The sequence below is a fragment of the Haemaphysalis longicornis genome, unplaced genomic scaffold (genome assembly GCF_048455015.1).
Source record: "Haemaphysalis longicornis isolate Haplotype H1 unplaced genomic scaffold, Haemaphysalis longicornis Haplotype H1 scaffold_2, whole genome shotgun sequence".
Taxonomy (NCBI): Eukaryota; Metazoa; Arthropoda; class Arachnida; order Ixodida; family Ixodidae; genus Haemaphysalis; species Haemaphysalis longicornis.
In genome coordinates, this window is record NW_027526295.1 from 240,889,663 (window position 1) to 240,912,262 (window position 22,600).

General features: G+C 47.6%; 1 protein-coding gene across 1 annotated transcript; it reads left to right on the plus strand.

Moving 5' to 3' along the window:
- Nucleotides 1-208: 208 nt before the first annotated feature.
- Nucleotides 209-22,388, plus strand: Cert (ceramide transfer protein). Its single transcript, XM_077699925.1, has 11 exons — nt 209-611; nt 2,793-2,909; nt 4,247-4,436; nt 5,504-5,605; nt 8,806-8,948; nt 10,588-10,686; nt 11,512-11,601; nt 13,412-13,486; nt 17,233-17,661; nt 18,678-18,804; nt 19,793-22,388. The coding sequence occupies exons 1-11, from the start codon at nt 384-386 to the stop codon at nt 19,918-19,920; spliced, it is 1,728 nt and encodes a 575-aa protein (XP_077556051.1). The 5' UTR covers nt 209-383; the 3' UTR covers nt 19,921-22,388.
- The last annotated feature ends 212 nt before the right edge of the window (nt 22,389-22,600 follow it).

Genomic DNA, 22,600 nt, shown 5'->3' on the forward strand with positions numbered 1-22,600 from the left:
ACTGGTAGCAATACAGTGCGACAGACTTCCCTGAACTCAGCAGCTACGTACTAAACTAACGCCAACGGAATATCTTTTCCAAGTGAAACAAAGCGTTGGCAAGTGTTGGCTTCAATTTTCCCGCCATGTGGCTCCCACTGCCCCCTTTCGTATCACCGGCCTTGAGTCACAACGGAAGTTTAGCAACACTGGAAGCGCATTTACCTTTTTCTCGTTTTTTGTTTCCAGATCTAAGATGGCGACCGATACAGGCGATACGAGTGTGCGAGGCATGTAAGGCAAGACAGAAACAGACGTCTCGGCGAGGAGACCCTGTTTGGATTGGCCTTCAACGCCGACGCCCTCTCTACCACCTCAAGACCGACTGCACCACGTATCCCAACATGTTGGACGACCACAGCATCAACTTGAGTGACGACGAGGACGATTTTGAGCACCCGACCAGCCCGCATGAACAGCAAGGAACTCTGTGTAAATGGACTAATTACATTCACGGCTGGCAGGACAGATACATTGTGCTGAAGGACGGCACCCTGTCTTATTACAAGTCGGAAAATGACACAGCCTTTGGATGTCGTGGTGCGATCAGCATTTACAAGGCTACGGTCAAGGTGGGTACATTACATTTAGGCCTAAATTTCTATCATTTGCTTCCGCTCTGTTGCTCTCTAAGTGATCCCGAGTTGTTGGCCCGCTTTATTTTGCTACCAAGTACGCCACAGGCCAGGGACTAACGTTCGCGCTACAAAATGGCTAGCTCGTCGTCCACTCGTGCGGCGACGCCCTTTCGCATCTCTGCTGTCGATCAGACGGGAGCAGGCTGTGGCAAAAGTGGCGTGGGTGACATTAATCAAATTGAGGAACTTCGAATTACCGCGCTGACAGCGGAGTTTTTCGTGGGTATCGTGCTTGCGGTGATGGCAAACATTGCGTCGTGGCGTCGCCTGCGACATCGGCGCAATCGTGTGGCGTGACTGTATACATTATCTGATGAAAATGCGACAACCGCGCGATAGAATGGCATCAGCGTCAGCGACTAGTTTCAGACTCGTTGCTGAGCTCTGGCACATCTGTCGGAGTAGCATCGCTAAACCGTCGGACTCCGTGATCAACGCTAGCCTGAGGTGCCAGTTGCGCGGCTAACGACGTTTTGCTTGGCAACGCCCCCTCTCCGTTCCTGCGTCGCATGACACTCGCGAGCGCACTGCTTGTTGCTCCGAAGCGATGTTCTTGGTAGCGTTTTAGCTACCGAGCGCGCACGTCTTTTGTTTTATTTGCCGAGCAAGGCGGCCGGCCTTTTTAGCGGGAAAGGTCGGCAGTTCGAGGAAAAACTGCGACCAGCGTCATGGTCTTATGAAACTGGTTCTTGCGCGTCTGAAGAGGGGGCAAAAAATCCAGGGGCGGTGTGGATGCGGGAGCTGTCATGGTGGCGATTCATAAGCAAACAAACATGTGGCTTCTAGACTAAACAGCCGGTCGTACGGGCGGCGTGTCTTGTTTCACGGGCATAATATTGCGGGAAAAGTCAGGTTACTTCGCGGCAATAAAAGCCGTGGGTTGAAAAGGAAAATTTTCAAAATATGAAGCATAGGGTTACCACCTTTTCCTATAAAAAAAAAAAAAAAAAAAACGGCCCTTCGGGAGGGGGGGGGGGGGGGGACGTGGTTATACAAGGTTGAATTTTTGTTGACAAAAAGGCGCCTTTTTTTTGTCATGCAATTCTTATTATTGTAGCGTTTTCCTTGATAGAAATCAACGTAACGTGTGCACTGAGACTGACTACAAATTTGGGTCATTGCTTTAATGTGCTGCACTGAAAATTACCCGAGCATACTTTGTTCATTAAAAGCTTTGCTCCTCCCCTTAGTCCCCCAGCATGCTCGCCTGCGTATCTTCTCTGCTTGCATGTCTTTGTGCAGCTTGTCGACACGTATTCATCGTCTTAGTTGCTGAACTGATGCTTATAAAATGCAAAAATGTAAATAATCGCGGCACAATGGCCAAGAAAACCAGCCGAAGACGGCCGGTTTTAAGTATGGAGTGGCAACTGGCCCGCTGTCTCAAAAACTGGGCAGGTGGCAAGCCTAATGGAGCAGCTTAATCTTCCTACCAACTGCAATAACACCGAGGCCTATGTGTCTTTTCTTTTCGCTTTCTCACACACACAGTAATTATGTATATTTGATACAATCAACTCATGTAATCGAAATTTTTCCTTTTGTTTGTGCTAGTTGTGATGCTGCTTGCAAGTACTAAGAACATTTTTGTCCTGGCACTGTTTCGGATGCGTAAATAGTCACTGCAGAAGTTGAAAATGATACGCTTCTCCCTTTCAGACACTCAAAAAGAGCCCAAGCTCGTATATTTACAATTGCTGTCTGATATGCGTCTTGTCTCCTTTTATTCTTTTTGTAGTTTTTGCTTTTTCAAGTACATTATGTAAGGACCAGTTCACAGGCAGCCATGCATGTTTGTTTGCCGTCTGCAGCCGTTTGTTGACCAAGGACAGATACCACCTGTTCACGTGTTACTCTTTTCACTAGGCACTTTAAAACTAAAAAATAAGGATTAATTTTTAAAAATTGATCTTGAAGGCTAGGAGAAGTGTGTTACAGTGTGTGGTTTCATAATGACAAATAGTAGAGTTATTTTTCTTTCACTCCTGTTACTCGTTTGTTAATTGAAACATGCGCGCTGAAGTTTGTCTTGGGTGTTGACAAAAAAAAAAAGAGTGTAGGTGCGAGCTAAGCTTGTTCACCTGCTGACACACCGTGTGGAACATTTCATTGCAGCCGCACGAGTTCGACGAGTGTCGCTTCGACGTCAGCGTTAACGACTGCGTGTGGTATTTGCGGGCAGACTGTCCTGAAGAGAGGAATCGGTGGGTGGAAGCTCTGGATGCCTACAAGGTACGACGACACATTCAGTGTTGTTTCCTTTGCGGCTCATTAAAGTCCACAGACAGCACTTGCACTGGTGAAGGAAACCTCATGTGCAACTTGTGTACGCTTGTGTACTTTAGTAAGGAAACATGACTTGTGGCTGCACCTTGTGCATGTTAGGCAAGTTCTTTTCCCAGAAGCCTTTCCCTTGGCATCAGTTTACCTGACCAACTGGCGGTCATCCGATTTGTTTAGGTGCGAGTGATAGAATGTTTATTGAAGAGTAAGCATACATAAAAGGCGGGCAAATAAGTGCGGTATAAGAGGTCCCAGAGCAAACTGTTGGTGGTGGCCTCCTGACACATTGCAGATTAAATAAGGCATAATATGCAGCAGACAACAGTTGCTAATGCAAAGATTTTATGCAATGCATTAGTACGCAGTAGTAAGGTGCACACAGGGAACGGAAACAGTTAACACAAAGTTCAGATAAAGGAACATAAAAACAAGTCTGCAATACTTATGAGAATAGGATTAAACTATGTTACATGAAGTAGTTGTATCTTGGAAAGAAAATTTGTTCTTGCACATTAGGAATAATATATGCCTGTTGTATGCAGAGTTGAGCTCAGAGCGTGTAGTGTTTTGACAGTGGCTACTGTGTGCGTGACATAGTACATTTCGGACTGGATGCTGTCAGTAGTCTGAACAACAGTATGTGGGAAAGAAATTGAGCAAGGTCTTATGGAGCCACTTCGTGCACAAGGAGAGGAATAAACTGGCAATCAAGAAGAATGGAAGTAACATATGGTAACAGTAAGGTAAGACGTGCAAATGCAAGAAGTGGGCTGAGGTATCGTTTATCTTGATCCCATGGGGGGTTATCGTTGATCTTGGTTAATCTCGAGCCCTTGGAAGGTTCAAATTGTATCACTGTAATCACTATCAGTCAGTTTGCATAGTCCCTCACAGATGCTGCAGTATAGGGGGAGAGGGGGAAAGGAATAATTTATTTTTTCCAATATACTGTTAGTTCTGTCTGAACATGGGGTGCAGAATTGGTGATGGGCTTATATGTTTGCAGGCAAACACAGCTAACCTGTGGCAGCGTTTTGTTTTATATGTCTCCTCTGTCACAAGAAGAAAACTAGAAACCAAAACTGAACCAGTAGTCTACGAGCTGTGTATTGAATGGGGAAGGGTGGGGGGATGCCCTTCCACAGGCACCAGATTTACTTCTTATGGGGCATTTGAAAGTGCCAATCATATAGGGCCCTATGGCCTCTGTGACTGACATAGTGGTGGTGGTTCATAATTAAATACACGCTGTTTCTGTCACTGCATCCTATTAACAATGCACCCAGGTCGATTCGGCGTATGGCAGTGAGAACAGCCTACGTCGCCACGGCTCGGCGCTTTCTCTGGGCTCAACGAGCGTCTCCTCGCTCAAGAAAGGTCGGGGCCTTCGGGAGAAACTGCTCGAGATGGAGACGTTTCGGGACATTCTGTGCAGGCAGGTTGACACCCTGCAGGCCTACTTCGATGCCTGTGCGGGTGAGTGAACTGCACACCTGCTTCCCTGCTGCTCTCATTTCTCCCAATTTTGCTTTCAACTTCTCTTCATGGCCAGGGTGCAAGAGTTCATTTGAGTTGACCGCAGAAATGTACAGCTGTTTATCTATGGCAAGTAGTTTCAGAAGCATTGCATTGAGGAGCCATACAAGGTTCTGGATAAGAGATGCATTGACTTAAACTGTGCTGAACCAACACTTTACTGGCCACATTACTTTTGTGGTAACTGATTTGAGCTATCTCTAGCATGTGGATGCAGTTCATTTGTATGTAATAGCTGGTATTCATACTTTGTAGTACAGTATAGCCCACTTATAGCGAACCTGGTTTTAACGAAATGCCGGCTATAACGAACAAATCTTCGTTTCCCGTTACATTTGTATACAGATTTTATCTCCAGATATAGCGAAAATTGGATGTAACAACTGATTTCCGTTTCCCGATGTGTTTGTTATAGGCGGACTGGACTGTAGTACAAATATTAGTAACCATAATTTTGTCTTATAAGACATTTACTAAATAAATTGCTGCCCAAGGAGTGCGGGGAGGTGGTGGGGAGGATCTCAGTCGGTAGGGCAGTGTTGTGTGGATAGGATATACTGTAAAGCATGATATATTGGCCAGATTTCGCAGCTCGTCTGGCATTTTGTCAGTAACTTTAACTGGGCCTCTGGCCATCTGTTATTGATAGTAGATGTCCTGCAGCTGCCGCTAGAAAGACTGAAAGCCATATTCTGGCATTTTCGTAGTTTAAATTCATCAATTCAGCTTGTGTTTAACTAATTGGGGTTCACTCGTTAATTTTTTAATCATTCCAAGGCACTTTCCTTTTTTTTTTTTTTTCCTTTAAATTGCCGCACACCCTGACTAAACCTCATTTACTTTTAAAAATATGGTCAAGGGGGCTCACTCCGAAGTCGTATGAGGTGTAACTTCACTTGTGTGTTTATATGTGTGGTAAGCTGCTGAAACACGTTTAAGTGAAAAAGGTGGAGAGTCCTTTTTAGTGTACTCAGGGGGTTTAAAAATGTGTTCATCTCTTTGTACAGCTGAAGAGCAGAATGGCGATGATGGTGGCCCACTGATGAGGGATGTCCTGGGGGAAGACACGGCATCAAAAAAGCTCGAGATCTTGACGTCTCGTTTTAAAGGTGAGCACAACTGAGGCCTCCTTCAGTCACCTTATTCCGCAGAGTTTTTCGTTCGTTTTTATGTCATGGCATTTTCAAAGCTGGGCCAAGGTCTGTCAAAATGGGGGAAACACTGTGTTTTAGTTCATGCTAGGGTGTTTTGTGTTCATAACCGCTTCGTGCAGTGAATAGTGATTTGGCAAACGGGAAGGGGGGAGGTGGCTGGCTGCATTGCGTATTCAGAGAAAAAGGGAAATGTGCACTTGCCTGAATATTGTCAAAGCAGTCAACGAAGTAATGAAATCAGTGTTTGTAAACATAACTACAAAAAGAAATTTTGTGTTTGTCAGTTTGAGGTGTCGTCTTTTGAAGTAGAACCCAAGAATTTCTCAATCATGTCGCCATACTTTCTTTGCAAATATGCTTTAAATTCCTTGTTTTTTTTTTTTTTTCCTCGTGAATAAGATGTTGGGTCTGCCAGTGATATGGAGGATATTTGACAGACCCAAGTTCACTCTGCGTGAGGCAGAGCAATGCGACCGTTAACAGGGTGTCTAGCGACCGGGAAAACCGGGAAAAGTCAGGGAATTTTGAGCCACCGGGAAAAGTCAGGAAATTGTCAGGGAATTTTTGAATCAAGTAGTACCAGTCAGGGAAAACCACTTTGGGGCCAGCCCACACACTTTTAGAATAGGGGAAACCAGTGTTGGAGGCCCCCAAGAAGTTACCGAACACAACACGTTCGCGCGCGACGAAAGCGTAAACCGCATGAAATGCTTTTTTGGTTTTTCTGCAAGGGAAAACGCGGCGCGTACGCCCGAGGCGCGCTGATGCCGCCGCGCAAACCACCCGCACGGTGCGTGCCGAGCGGTAGGCGTTGGCAACATGGCGGCAGCACCGGCCGCGGAGTCGTTCGGTAGCTCCAACGGCCGCTTCTAACCGCTCTTTAAAATGCTACTCAAGGCACAAACGCACTTGCTTGTGCAGGAAAGGAGCCACCGCAGGCACGAAATCGTCGACGCGGCCGTGAAAATACCGCGCACGAATCGCGTGCAGAAACTCGCCGTGCGGTTCACGCAGCTGGCTTAGGTTGCTGGGTGCATTTGCGGCAGAGGGACGTCTAGGTGGTGCCCAAATCGCACGCAAAACGGGCTTTTTTTTAGCGAATTTTAAAAGGCAGTGCTTTTTGGGAGCTAATCTTGAAAGAACTTCCTTATGACGTCAGGAGCCAGAATTGCATAATCAAAAAGGAACATGGTTTAGCGCGAACCCAGTGAACCGCATGGGGTGTTTTCTGCTCGCGAAAACGCGCCGCGACCATCACAGGCACGCTGACGCTGCCGCGGAACTAGAGTTCCTTTACATATAGCTATATATATAGCTTATATATATAGCTATATAGAGGAACTCTGCGCGGAACTGCCCGCACGCTGCGCGGGGTGCTGCCGGCGGCGGCAACATGGCTGTGGCTTCGACCGCGAAGTGGTGACGGGAGTTCGAGCGACCGCTTCTAAGCGCTCTCTATAATGCCGCACAAGGCACGCACGAAGTTGCTTGTGAGGTAAAAGAGCTTATAATGTGGGAGAAAATGGTACAATAAAACATCATCCGCGCCGCTACTGAAAGGGCCCATGCAATACCTGCCGGCGTGGTAAGCCTTAACATCTCTGGCGGAGCCAGCCGGCTGCCTCGAGAGCTTCGAAACTGCCGCCATGAGGCGCGCGGCTCCCCATTGGCGCAAGTCGTCAGGCTCGTCCCACTGCCGCGCGCGACGCGCGTCATTTTCTGAACGAGGCAGAAGCTGCCGCGCGCGCGAATCGTCGACGCGGGCGTCAAAAAATCGCACGCACAACGCACCATGCTGTTCACGTCGCATGTCAAGCCAGGACAATCAAGAAAAAAAGCAAAAGGTGCTTGCTGAAGCGCAACTTGAAGCTTCTATCCCGCAAGATGAAATAAACTATCTAAAGCCGTAACTGAAGGCAAGCAAACCTCAAACAACAAACTGCAATTAATCAAAGTGGATTTTGAGAATTAGGGCACTTGCAACAAATGTGTTTTTCCGTATGATAGAATGTGTTTTCTCTACGCTTTTTATATGCTTCACGGACCGTTTCCACAAAATAGCGCGTGTTGTATTGGTCAGGGAATTTCAACTAAAATGGTCATGGAAAACCTGGAAAAGTCAGGGAAATTGAATTGGGCAATTTGCTAGACACCCTGGTTAAGCGTCGACATTTTCTATACTTCATTTCATGCAGAGAGGGAATTAAGGTGGGAGGGAGAGGTGCAGTACCTTCTCTCAGACTAATGTCCATGTCCGTGAACATATCAGGAAGTGATCCTCTGCCTATGCTGCCAATTCCAAGCATGATTTTACTTTTCCAACAGTGGTTCTTTCTTGCTCTAAACACCATCCTGTTGCTACTTCGGAGCTTATCCTTATCTAGACAGACAAACAGCCGGGCTAACTACTGGCTCAAGATCATTCCCCGAGATTGTGAGATGGGGCAGTGCTTCCTGCGTGCTCGTCTACTGACGTCCCGCACCTTATCCCAAGGAAAACCAAACTCCATCACTGCAATGTTATCAGTACAACGTTGGCATGCATAGGAAATGTGGCAGTGACTGGAAGCCATGAGCCTTTGAGCCTGCTTACTTTGTCGGAGTTTCACTGTGCGGCAGTTGTGGGCTACGCATCAGTTCAGACCAGCTGGTGTTCTTTACCCTGTGTCGAAATTGTGTGCATATGCTATTGTTTACTTTGTTGCAGGGGGAGAATTGTAAACACAGTGCTGAAGTTGAAGTGGTTGGTGATGTAACTTGTGCACGGCGTGGGCGGTTGCGCGGTGTGGAAGTAGATGGTTTGTGCAAGTTCTGCCCTGTGATGTTCTGACAGTGAAGAATTGTTATGTCTGCAGAACTTGATGCCATCTGTACAAAATTTCTGGTGGCAGATAGTTAAATTTCCCTTCGATCTTGCTACTCATTTGCTACATAGCAGTGAAGCGTGGCTTATATGTTTTAGTCCTGTTGTTCTCTTACATTTTCTTCCTTGCTTCTTTTCTTTCGGCACGTTCTTGATCATATTGGAGTCTCCTCTAGTTAAGTGGGGCTACTGATGATAATCCACCCCTGCAGTGCGTGATTCATGGAGATTGCGTCTTTGTCGGTGGACCTGGGTAGTGGCTCATCGTAAAAAGTGGCTAACTCTCTGGCAGGCCTGGGGATGCTTCCCCCCGTGGATTTCCGGGGAGAGGCCATCACCTTCAAAGCCACCACTGCGGGCATCCTGGCCACCCTGTCACACTGCATCGACCTGATGGCTCAGCGGGAAGATGCGTGGAAGCGGAAACTGGAACGGGTGAGCAGTTGTCAGCAGCAACCTATTTCAGATGCGCAAGAACAGTGCACGCGTTTCCAAAGCAACCTTTTTGCAGGTGTGTTACCAGCCTGTTGTTTAGTTTAAAAGCACGCCACAAAATGACCACATTTCTTTTCTCTCTTTTTGACTCAGCTCAGAGGTTCGATTTCAGTCAGCTCCAACTGTCACTGCAAGCCGTGCAAGTCTGTTGCTGCTGCTGCTTCTTGTGCAGCCTGTTATCTTTGTTGGCCTCTCGGATTTCGTGGCTTTGGGGGAAAGGGGGCAGCGGCAGCTGCCTGATATGGCAGGTCAGAGTGGTGTGCGATCTGATCATCGGTGCCGGCTGCAAATGGCATCGCGGGGCTGCCGCGCACGCTTCTCGACAAAGCTGACAAGATTGTGTTCTTGTTTCTGTGTGTGCCAGATTGGCTGCTACCCGAGAGATGCAGAGGAGGCTACTTCCGCTGTTGTGTGAACTCCTTCCCATTTTACTCTCACTTGGGGAAAGTTTTGACTGTGGGAAACTGCTTCTCTATTGCTCCAAGCATGCTTAACATGACTCTGGCTCTTTAGTCCTCTTATGGTGGAATTTTTTTTACAATGTAATGCTATCGTTGATTGCACATTGCCTTTCTGTTTCCCCTTTCTTTTGACTGTTGAGGCAGACTGATATTCAAGCAAAAAGTGCCTAACGTTCTAATGGCTCCCAGCCAGTTGTACTCATTAAATGTTTAGGCATGCTCTGCAGCCTGTGAAATACTAGATATTTTCATTTTTGTGCAAAGGTGTAGGAGATAAAGGTAAGAGTCTTAACAATGTTAACAAAGTTTGCCTTTCTGGGGTTTTTTTTGTGCTTCGGTTCTAGCCAGTGGATATTATCCTTTGCTCAAAACGGCAGTTTGTAGAAATAATTTTGCCCAATCAGTAGCGAGCATTTTGTATGTGCAGTAAATAGACCCATAAAGTTCTGGTGAAGTTTGGCCATAGTTGAGGAAAACAGATGTGGCAAGATGTAACTAGAAATATGTTTGCTCGTGACTCGAGAAATTTTTTTTGGTGGAAGCTTTGCTGTACATGTTATTTTTCTCTGTTAGGTGACGGCAGTAGATGCCTTGCCGGTTACGGGAATGCAGTCTAGCATTTTTACCACTGTAGCATTTTTGCTGCTATCTAGATGCTCACCACTGACGGTGGTTGGTGGCTACACAGGTTGGGCTCATGTCAGTGCTGTCTTGGAATAGGAATTGCTAGTATAGACGAAGCGTACTATTTACTTGTATCGGCAATCTTTGCCATTTTTTTGGCCGTGTGCAAGCAGCTGTTTCCTGCGTGTAAAGCTATGTGGTCGACATGAAGCTAGTTGTTTTCCCGGTAGTTTTAAAGCAAAGCTGGCAGGCACATGGAACACTGGTCTGAGTCATGCTGTCGCTTTAGAGACTGTTTAGTGTTCACAAGACCCAAACAGGAGCCTTCTTGGTGCAAAAGTTCCTCAAGCGAAATCTTGTCGCTGTTATCACGTGGGATTTGCCCCCCTGTGCTTGCTTTGCAGTGAAGTGGTGCACCAACTGCTTGGCAGTGCACCCGTTTTAAAAGGAAGACATAGAGCAAGGCATGGGTGACTTTTTTATTCCCTTCGCAGGAGGTGGACAAGCGGAAGAAGATGGAGGAGGCCTACAAGCAGGCCGTGTCGGAAGCCAGGTCGCAGCCTCCGGCTGTGCTCGGGGGTCCTGACTATGAGGCAAGTGCTCCTGACCTTCTCTTCCGATGTGCATAGAACGCTGTCTGCCTCTACAGTAGCCGTAGCTTTGGCCAACCCTGTTAGGCTGTGGTAGCCAGGTTCCCTGTGAATGCATTAGAGCATGCTTACTGAAGCTGGACTTATTCGTTGCAGTGTGTGCTTTGCCTGTTTTTTTTTTTTTTTTTTTTTCCACATTTGTATGAGTTACTTCATCAAGCCTTATTTTGCCCAAATTTATTTCATACTCTATGTCCTTAACTAACAGGAGAAAACTATTCACATAACCATTCGGTCAAGTTTTGTGCATGCACACCTAGGCACAAACGGTACAAAGTAGTGATCAGCTCTGGTTTCACATTTGCTTGTGTGTTTACTGTGGCTGCATTTGGCTTATAATGTGCGGAACATCTCGAAAGCTCTTAGGGCATGGCAAACGTTTTTTGATTTAGAAAGAATTAAAAGCAGGAGCTTGAACCTTGAGAGCAGTCCAAGCATCTCTTGCCAGCCATTAAAAAGAAATGCCATCAGCTCTCTCCTGTAAAGTTTTGCTCTTGAGATTTAATCCTGCGCTCCGAATTCTTTGTGGCCTAAACTGTCGGAGCTGTGTGGGAACTTTTGAAAAACTGCACATTGTTACTATAATTTTTGCCCACCCCTGTAATAGCCAACAGGCCATCACTATTGTTAATTTAAAGAAAATTAAGAGGATCATATTCTTGTGGAATTGACCTGGGCAATAAATGAACGCGTGCAAGTGTATCTGCTGCACTATTCAACTTGGGGCTGACAATTTTTTTGTGCCTTGGTTGTCCCCCCGCTGCGCAGGAGGGCCCGCACAGCATGATTGGCGAAGACGAGTTCTTTGATGCCATTGATGCAGCGCTGGACAGGAATGAGCAGCAGGAGGAGGAACGGGTGGGTGCCTGGCTTGTGTGGCTGCGTTTGTTTCCCACTCGCCGCTTCAGTGGGCGGCTGCATGTTCAGTTGCCTCTTTCTTCGCAGGCCCGTAGCAGTAGCGTGCACATAAACTTAATTTGTGCTGTTGGGGGGCCCATTTGCTTGTCGTCATTGATTTGAAATTCCTCTATCAATGGCCCTGTTTTAAATTTTCAGTATTAATCTTGTGGTCTCTACCTCACAATATGCACCACCCTAGCATTGCATAAGGCATGCACTCATGCACATTGCGAGGAGCCACCGCGGGTTCGAGCTATTTGAGAACGCTCACGGAACTGAGACGCCGTCGCGCCAGCTCAACACCGCCTCTGTTGGGCAGGTGGAGTAGGGGGCGACGAAGGAATAAGCCCAGTGTAGTACATCAGAAGGCGTTTATTCGCGCCAACCCCTTCCTTTACATTTCAACATCCCCGTGGGTGAAAAGGGGCGATGGGCGATCTGGCGCCACGCGCAAGTGTGCGCGTCCTCGGCGCGCTGAACCGGTGGGCTCAGCAATAAGGGCAAAATCTGGGGTGCTGGCCGATGGGCTCGCAATAGAAAGACACTGTCCTTTCGTTCCCAGGCGCGTACCGCACGGCGCGATCGTCGAGTGTCAGGTACGGCTAATATGTGAGTGAACGGACTGAGGATCAACCGAAGGCACGGGCCGGCAGCCGGAAGGGCTAGCGGGCTTAGAGCCGGCGCAAAAGAGCTGCGACCGGGCGGTGAGGAAATAGTTACGCACCATCGGCTGTCCTCCTGAGCGTCTCCCCGAACGGACCCCCGCGCAGGGCGCGCGTTCGCGTCCCCGGCGAGAGTCGGGTTCGGGCATCGTTCAAACGGACCAATGAGGTGACGTTAGCTCCGCTACCAGGGCGGAGCGCCCGCTGCGTGACAGTGTTTTATCGCCGCAACGGTCTCTGCAGGCTTCACCTCACGCAAGAGTTTGAGAGACGGCTCGGCTCTACACAGTGGCGCCAAGGCGAGCCGGAATTTCGAAGGAGAGAGGGGAAGAGCGCCGCGTAATGACACAAACCCAGTGATCGCGCGATGGCTAGGGCGTCAGGATCCCCACAATCTACAAGAGCAATGAATGGGCGCTTTTTATTTGCATTGGCTTCCTTTCCTTGCAAACGTTACACCCATGTCGTAAGGTAAATGTGTATGCTTGCGTGATTACTTGACACCATGTATGTCTAAAAGCTAACTCACTTGCTAAATATCAGTGTGCAACCAAGAGTCCCTTATAGCAGGCTGTGCCTCTTGATTTCTTTTGCATTGATCATAAATGTTTATGCAATGATACCGTGCATGTTGTTGTCATGTCCTTCAACAAAACTTACCCACCTGGGTGCCCATGACCAGTCCCCAAATTCATTACTGTAAATGAAGCACTAAAATTGTGTTGCACACTTGATTTTCTTGGCTGGTATGAAAGGTTTCACAGAATCCAATGCCCTCCTTCCCTTGCCAGAATTTTACATTCCTCAATCACCTCAATACCCAACGAAAGCTCTAATAGCTGTTGGTAACCATATCTCCTGTCTGTCAGGAGCTGTGGCTTATATTGTAGCTTAATTTAAATTGGTATGCGTGGTGTGCCATTAGGCAGTTTTTGAGCCCAAAGAGTGACATGATAAGTACTGAACTTTTGTCGCAAAGAGAGAGGAACAGCTGGCGGTGCAGTCATGACTGTACCAAAATGTTCTTATCTAAATGTTCTTTACTAGTCCTTGAATTTCTCACACACTGCTCTGAACGTTTTGCCCTTCTCGTCTGCTCCCTTCAGCGCCAGATCAAGAACAGGGTACGAGAGATGCTGCGGCCAGCATCTGCATCTTCACAACATCCACTGTGGAACGAGGTATGTGAAGTTCCGTGTTTACTTGTGGGGTTCTTTTTCTTCCTTCCCTCTTTCACGGGGGTGCTTGCTCACGGTCCAGTACTGCTGGAAGATTGTCGTCCTTGCTGCTTTTCAGCTGCTTACTAACCTGCATGGCGAGCTGTCGCCATTGCTGTGAGTGCAAAGCAGGCCTCTTGCACCCGCCGAGTAAGGGTCCATGGGTTGTGTATCTTGAGGCCTGAGCTTGTTTTCTCTGGAGCCGTAGAAATTCATGTTGCACGGTATTGAGGCTACTGTTACGGGGCAATGTGCTCCCATATGCGCTGCTACAGTGTAGACCGCTTATAATGTACCGTATTTACACGATTGTAAGTCGACTCGAATGTAGGTCGACCCCCCAAAATTGCACCTCTCAAAAAAAAAAAAAAAATGTGAGCGCCGCCTAGAAAATTGTATCACAAAGCATGGCCTCCGCAATTTGCTGCCGGCGGCAGCACCGCCGGCAGCAAATTGCGCAGGCACCGCCAGCAGCAGATTGCGGAGGCCACGCACAAAGAGAACCTCTGCGCTTGCGGTATGCGCAGTAGATGTTAAGAAAGAAAAGCTTTTGTATAAGCACCCGGAATAACCATTCGCTGTGGGTTGAGCGGGAAGAACACATTCGCTGCGAGGTGACAACCATCGAAGCAACCAGCAGCGGCCACTGCCGCGCGATACGATACCAAAACAAACAACATGGCGGCTGACGGAAGCGGCCGCGCGCGATTTACTTTTGAGCGACTAACCTCTCACCAACGCGTTCGGAAGTGTACTGAACAATGTGATATGATATGGGCTACGTTAGCACCGCGCATTGAATCAAGGGATTCGCTAATACTCATTTTGTTTATTAAAGTTGAATAAAACACTTCTTGACGCGTTTTTGCACGCGATTCGTGCGTGTCGGCGTTGCGCGGGCGACTTTTTCACACCTGTGGCGACGATCCCGCGTGCGCGGCACCTTCTACTGCTTTTAAATTCTACCAGTTCTACCTCGGTAAAACGCGCGCCGAGCGCGGCAGCGGGAGGAGCCTGACGACGCGCGCTCTTCATGGTGCCGGAGATGTTTAAGCTTACCACGGTGACGGATATTTGATTGGCGCTTTCCCTAGCGGTGCGGATAATGCTTTATAGTGTCATTTTCGACCACATTATCAGCTGCTTTCCTGCACAAACATCTTCGTTTGTGCCTTCAGTGATATCTTAAAGAGCTGTTAGAAGCGGTCGCTGGAGCTATGTGCACCTCTTCCCGAATGGTGCCGCCATGTTGCCACTGCCGATCGCGTAGCGCGCAGCATGTGGGTGGTATTCGCGACAGCGTCAGTGCGGCGCATTTTCACAAGCAGAAGATGCCCCATGCGGTTCATAGTTTAGACCATAATTATGGGAACGAGGGTGCAAAGCTGTCCCCACCTCGTAGCACCCCCGATTTCTCGTTTCTCTTGCCGTTACTAGCGGTAGACGGTTCGACTTCGATTCTAAGTCAACCCCCCAACATTGGATTGTCAAATTTGAAAAAAGGGGTCGACCTACAATCGTGTAAATACGGTAGGTCGGAGGAGCCACGGAAATCTGAATGATAAAAAAACGTGCAAATTTTTCCATATCACAACCTACCTCTCAGGTAATTCTTTATGATCACTCAACGCGCGGCACTTAAAGAGGTGCGATCTTTACCGTATTTTCCGGTCTATAAGTCGCACCTTTTTATAAGTCGCACCCCCCTCAAAATGACCGTTTTTCCACAAAAAAACGTATATAAGTCGCGCCGGTGTATAAGACGCACCAGTGTACAAGACGCACCTGTTAATTAGGTAAACTCATAGGGAATCAGATCGCTAGGAAGTGCGGCAAAAGTTTATGGTTGCAGCTGCCGCCGCCTATGCACGCATCCCCCGGTAAGGAGGGCTAGACATGTGCATATACTGTCGAAATTCTAGACAGAACTAACTTCTCAAAAATTGTTTGATACACACAGATGGCATGTACCTACAGACGGCGTTTAGGCAAAAACAATCAGTCTTCTTCCTGCGACTCGCTAACAAATAATTCAGCAACTTCAAGTGGGAGTTCTGCCGACGCATCGCTGTCGTCCTGCGACTCATTGATGTCGTCTTCGCCAATATCGTCACCACTCGCGGACCAGATCACTCCGGCCTTTATGAACCCGGCTACAACTGTTTTTGTAGAAATGGAGTCTCAAGAGTCGGAGACACATTTGGCCACCTCTCCAAACATCGCGCGTCTCTTGCGTGCTTTCGTAAATCAGTGCAATATAGGTGTCATGGCGGACAAAAGTGACGCGAACGGAAGCGGCCCGAAAATCGAAACTTATCAGCAAGCTGTCATTTTAAAAATTAGCAGCATGTTTACCTCTTTCAGAGTAACTCTGTAATAATTTATAAGCTGTACATTTTGTTTTTGCAACTTAGTTTGATGTTACTTTTGAATTTATTCTGAACTGTAGGTACTGTGCATGGCAGGAAGTGGCGCGCGGCAGTCGCAGGCCATTATCATTGTTTTTGACTGGAAAAAGCTGCAAATTTCTTGGTTTAAGGTCCCAAAGCGACATATGGGCTATGAGAAATGCCGTAGTGGTGGGCTTCGGATTCATTTAGACTATAGAGCTGTGTCTTTTAACGTGCGCTGGCCACGCACGGTCACCGCGAACCGGATTTATTCCATACATAAGTTGCACCGGTGGATAAGACGCACCAACGAAAATTTCAGAAAAAAAAACCACGACTTATGCACCGAAAAATACGGTACTTTGTCTTTTTTTTTTTTTTTTTTTTTTACATCAGCCACTGCTGATGTAAAACAATGTCTTACAAACCGCAAGCGCAGTCTTACAAACAGCGCGTGCGGCTTTAGCTTCCTTTGTGTTTGGGTTTTGTGGGAGCACGGCTGCATTTCTGAGTGTCTATGAACGTATGTTATGGGACAACAAGATAAGAATGCAAGCGGTTTTTCTCTTTTTTTTTTTCCCCCCCCCTTCACTCCATTCTGCGTTCCCAATGGCGAAGGCGGGTGCTCATCAGAACAACGTACAGGTAGTGGAAGCCCCCAACGTCACAGTTTGCTATCTCCAAATGTTCGACAAGGGAAACACCGGTTGTTTAAACAACTTACCATGCGTGGGGGGAGACGAACAGGGGTGGGGGGGCTCGCTATCTTGCAAGTTGCATCAAGCAAGCTTCACGTGAGTGCAAACGGAACACCCGAACTAAAAGGTGCCCTCTTTTTTCATTGTTCTTTTTTTGTATGTCGAATTTAGAGGGGTACACAGAGTGCGCGCTGCATTAGATGGCTGATACCGTCTTCTTCTTCTCTTTTTTTTTTTTTTTTTTTTTTTTTTCCCTCGCGACCCTAAAACGATGCCCCAGATCAGTGAACCCACCGAAAAACTGCACTATAAACGGTATTGTGCCCGCATTATATCCGCGTTATATCCGGTCCCGCACTATGAGCGGTTACGTTATAAGTGGTCTACACTGTATATGCAACTTGCGGTGGCGCACGAAACCATTGGTAACTGAGCACACAGTGTTGTGCGGTACATGTGAGCTGCTTATTAGCCATGTATTTTTTTTTATCCACTTTGGGAGTGCACAGTGATACAGTGATTTCTTCACTTCTCGGGTACATGCGACTGTTTGGGCATTCAGTGCTGGTGGGCTCACGTCTGTGTCTTGTCCTTGCCCCCTCCCTTCAACTGTGGTGCACAGATTGAAGACATCACAATGGAGCAGCTGCGCTACGCCAAGATGGGGGTGGGCGAGGGCGGCTGGCAGCTGTTTGCCGAGGACGGCGAGATGAAGATGTACAAGCGGGAGGTGGAGGAGGGCGGCATCGTGTGCGACCCGCTCAAGGCGGTGCACGTGGTGCGCGGCGTCACGGGCCGCGAGGTGTGCCACTACTTCTTCAGCCCGGACGTGCGCTTCGACTGGGAGACCACCCTGGAGAACATGGAGGTGCTCGAGGTGCTCGAGCCCCTGACGGTCATTGTGCACCAGATCCACAAGCGGGTGTGGCCGGCCACCCAGCGGGACGCCCTCTTCTGGTCGCACATGGCGCGCGCACCCAACGAGGAGGACCCCGACGCCCACGACGTCTGGATCGTCTGCAACAACTCGTGTGACACCCCGCATGTGCCCGTACGTACAACACCCGGCCGTGGGTTTTGGTTGCGAACAGTGTGGTATTGCCACCACTTGACGAGTTGCACATCAAGTACTTTGCTTTGTATCATGGAGTGACACTTTGATGTTGGTAGCCGATATCCAGTGTGCCTCAGGGTTTTTCGAAAAGTATGTACCAGTTGCAGCTTCAGAATGTGATGCTTGCGTTTGAAAAATATACTGCTGGTGGGAAAAAAAAAAACATGCAAGAGCAGGGTGAAAATTCTTGCATGTGTTTTCACACGTTACTTCTCTTAGCCATAAAAGGCTGGCAATTTTGGTGATTTAGCAATTTTGAGCAATCAGGCAAATTTTCTAAATATAACTGTGCGTCATAGCTACAAATTTACTTTCCTGCTGACATATTTCGGGACAATGCACAGTTGCCAAAACCAGGGGGAGACTCGGTCTGCGATGTATGGGCTCTACTTGATGTTCACAAGCTCTGTGTTTTGTAAAAACACTGAGGTACCTAACCCGGGGAAAGAAAGATGCTCACGAGAGGCTCAGACGTCACTTCTTGTGGAGCTGCTGCGCCATTTTGGAATGTTCGTGCCGCCCACTGCGTTTTCCTACGAGGATGCTGCAGCCCAAACTCTTACACCGCTACTTCTGGTTAGATAGCATTTCATCAAGCGCACGGTCACCAGATGAACCAGCGGAGGACACCATGTAATCTGTCAGGAATCAGCCATAACAATGAAGTCACCCTGGCACTCCATGGACCATTGTTGGCGGGGCACTGCTAAAAATGACATGACTAGGACCGCATTTCTTCCAATGCGTGGGTGATACTAGGGGCCTCTGTTGAGTGTTCTTTCCTCCGTGGCCTCGCCCTACCAACAGAAGGAATATTTTGCAGAGTATTTACTTTTGTCACATGACGCTTTCGGCTCCGTGGACGCAGGGTGCACCTTGCACGTTGTTTGCAGTGGTTAACACCATCTGTTGACCGATTTCTTCCTCCAACCAACGCTGCTGTCCACTTGCAGCTTGGCAAGTGCGTGCGTGTGAGGCTGACCGTGTGCCTGATGTGCCAGACCTTCGTCGACCCGCCGCAGCCCAACAGCAACATCACCCGAGACAACCTCTCGTGTAAAATCACCTACTGCTCAACCAGTAAGTGCATCCAGTGCTGCCCCCTTTGATTCAGAAACTGACCATGGGTTTCGAATGCACTTGTGCAATGCCAGCAAACATTTGTCGTGCTTAATGAAATTGTTGTGTGATCGATTGACTTCTTTATATGCCTTGAACAGTGCGTTAAAATTATTACTACCTATCTGCTAGCAAGACAATTACGAGCCCTACTAAAGCTCTTTCGAAAAACTTGTAGTGCTTGTGCAAAGTTCAAGCAGCTGCATGATATCAGAGTGCATGCAGCCAGGTGGAAGGAGCGAAACACTGACAGTTCATGTTTGTGCTCTGTGGATAGTTAGTGTGTTCGTACTCATTCGAAATGTTCCACATGCATTTAGCTGACTGACCCTGATTGACTGTGATAGAGACTTTCGAAGAAGGCATGACCGTGAAGAAAAATTTGGGTTCCTTTTTTCCTGAAAGCTACATTTTTTTGCATCCGGTACTGGTTGTTTGGTGCTGGTAAGGTGTAGTGACCGGAGGGTTATAGCAGACTGAACAACGGCTCCTGGTGTAGTGCCTGGCACAAGTTGGCACTGCACTGTACGTGCAGAATTGGTTACAGGCCTCTTGCACCTGCACAATGGCACCAGTCAACTACTGGATACTGTATGCTCGACCAATCTTACATTCTGCTACAACTTTTTAACGTGCCAGCACCCTTTCTCAGTGTCGTGAAGGCATTTAGAAAGCTGGGCAATTTAGACAAGTGGAGATAATGCAGACTTTATTTGTACTTCACTTCAATTTTATCGTTTCTGAGGCACTGAAAAATTTGTTGTGGCAAAATGATCATCACTTTGAAGACCGTACAGTTTCTTACGGAAGCTGACCTCAGATGACAGTGTATGCTTAGTGTGGCCCTAGTGCTGCCAGTGTTTTAATTTTTGGTACTTCTTCCGCTGTCAGCTCCCTCCTTGTGGCATGTGTCAAGTCCTACATGCGCATGTCGTCCCCTTGTGTGCAGTCAACCCCGGTGGTTGGGCCCCCGCGTCAGTACTGCGTGCCGTCTACAAGCGGGAGTACCCCAAGTTCCTCAAGCGGTTCACCCAGTACGTCAAGGAGCAGACAGAGTCCAAGGAGATAATGTTCTGAGAGGAAGACTGCCCCTCTTCTTCCCCTGGGCATGTGTCCCACCCAGGACAGCACGGAGGAGGAGCCAGTGACCAGCGTGCTTGCAGTGCCCTCCCTCGCGACGAGCCCGTTTGAGACCCTGCAGAAAGGCTCTCGCAGCAAGCTCTGACAAAAGTGACATCACACGCGTTTAAAAACAAGGGATCCGAAAGTAGGGATGGGGTTGGGCCTAAAGCAGAGGGCAACGCTGGTGAGAAATTGGTTGAAGTGGTGAAAAGTGTTAAAATTTTAGTAGTAGTCAAGTAATGCCACAATGTACGCTGCGCATTTTAATAGCCAGGTGTGAAAATAGTGATTTTAAATGCAGTGTCCACAACAGACTCAAGAAATGGCCAAATCACTTCCATTGATTGATGGTTTTTAAGGCTGAACTAAATTGGAAGATTGCAGGGCAAACAACAATGAGGTCTAAAAAGCAGGGTATCCTAGATGGATTGCACAGCGAAATGACTCTTTATTTTTCCATACTAAGAGCTGTGAACGTCACGTGAAACATGTTGCTTTGCTTGGCAGAATGTGAGAAATGTCGTAGTATGCCTTTGCACTGCTGTGATTGTGTCGTGCTTAAGCGACTGTCGGGTGAGAAGCGATGGCTGTTGTTCAGAGAGAGGGACTTTTCCCCGATGTTTCTACGGCACCGAGGCACAGTTGTGAACCTTCAGAGCAAAGTACTGGATCCTGTGTCAGTTTATTGCGTGCCACGAAATTACAAAAATGGTGGTTGCGTAAACAAATGTGGCAAAACAAGGTCATTGTTAGGAACACCAATCCTGCATCACTGCCGTTGATCGCGTTAGTTAAAGTGGATGGAAATGGGGGGATTAGTATTACCCGTCGAGAGTTTTCATACCACTTCCAACTGGAATTCCGGCGATTTTTTAATGTCCTAGTTAGTACACGACTGTGTGAAGAAAAGCGGGAGCTTACCGCCATTTCAATGGTGCCAACTTCATTGTCGGCACTTTCAAAGTCCACTGTTGCACTTTTCCAAGTAAGAAATGAAGTTAGTGCTCTTAATGAGGTAACCAAAGCGTCCCTCTGTGTTCTCACAGTTCTTGTGCAGCATTATCTTTCCCATAGAGCTGGAAAATGAATGTTCTTGTAAGAGAGAAAGAAAAAGGTAACTGTAAAGAGAAAGAAAAAGTAAAGCAAACACTAGGCTAACTTGAGCGGCGAAAGTGTTGAGAAGGTTTATGTAAATGCCTCAATGAATGTTTGTGTCAGCTGTTCGTTCAGGATTGCCTGCTAAAAGTATTCCATATGTAGTTGGGCCCAAAGGCATTGCCTGCGTTCTGTTGTTTAAGTTCCCACACATGTAAAAGGGGTTTCCAAATGTGCTTGGAGCTCTCTGGGGTATGGTTGGTGCTAGGGCAGCACTCGTAAAGCCTGGTCACTCTGTGAACAAATGTGATGCAGTGGAACAGTACGTTCACTTGCAGACAGATTTTTTTTTTTTTTTTTTGTCTCCATTCCTCTACACCGAGCCTGTGTTATTTTCTTGCATGTTGTTTACCCACTCGATGCCTGCTGGTGCGGGCAGACGTTCCTCTGTCGGCCTTCCGTGCTTTTCCGATTTTACGACCTGTTTTTAATTAAGCTGCGGCATCTAGTCACCTGTTCATCTTGAGTTTGATTTTAGACGTTGTACTCAAAAGCCAATCAAAGTTGCCTCTGCGTTTTACGGTCTCTTCTTAAAGCACTTCTCCTCCGGTCCTGGCCTGTGCGGTTAGTGCGCTCACTTTGTGCGGTCCCCCACTACCAGTTTTACCTCATTGTCCAAGCAGTGTGGCGTACTGCTCGATTGTACAGCAGTTGTACCGATGCTTTTTTCATTTACTCCGGCTGCCTTGTTTAGGGTGGAGTACGTGTATCTTGTCTGTACAGACTGTTCTCTCGTGCGGTCCATGGTCATTTTAACACTAAGAAGCCAGCTTCACGCTGCCCTGCGGAGAAAGTTTGGGGAGCATTTGATACGAATTGCAACCCACAACCATGCGTATAGGAAGCGGGGAGGAAAGTTTTCTATGCCTTCTTTCCGTCTGCAAACTTTATTGCAGTTTTGCCAGAAAATCGAGATGTTTGCTGTTGTGCCTCTTTGCAGCATGGCCACGGTAGTGCTGTTCTGTTGGCGTTTGTATGTTGTTCGCAAGTGAAGGCCGCAGTGGGGCTTGGGAGGGGGAGGGGGAATCGAGGGAGGGGTGGTATGTGGCCTGCTCATGTTGTTTGCGCTCTCCGAGAGAGCTGTGGCACACTTGTCAGCGTCTGCTTATCGGTCATCCTGCGACAGCATCTTCCTCCTGTTGGCCTGCTTGTGCTTCAAAGTGGAACGCTTTTTGTATATAATATATATATATATATTATATATATAAATATATATATATGCGGGTTTGTATTACATGCACAGCTATTAAAATTGTGTTCTGATGTCAGCGTGCTTGTTTATTGCCTAGGCCCTGCCGCTGCTGCTGCAGGCAGGTTTTAGATATCATTTACATGCATGATAATGCTGCAAGTTTTTGGCAGCGCAAGAGAGTGGAAAAGTATTGCAGCCATGTCTTATGATGACAAAATGGCAAGCACTGCAAATTCAAGATGGGGTAGAAACACTTATAAAGTCTTGAGAAGTGCTGACTCGCGACTA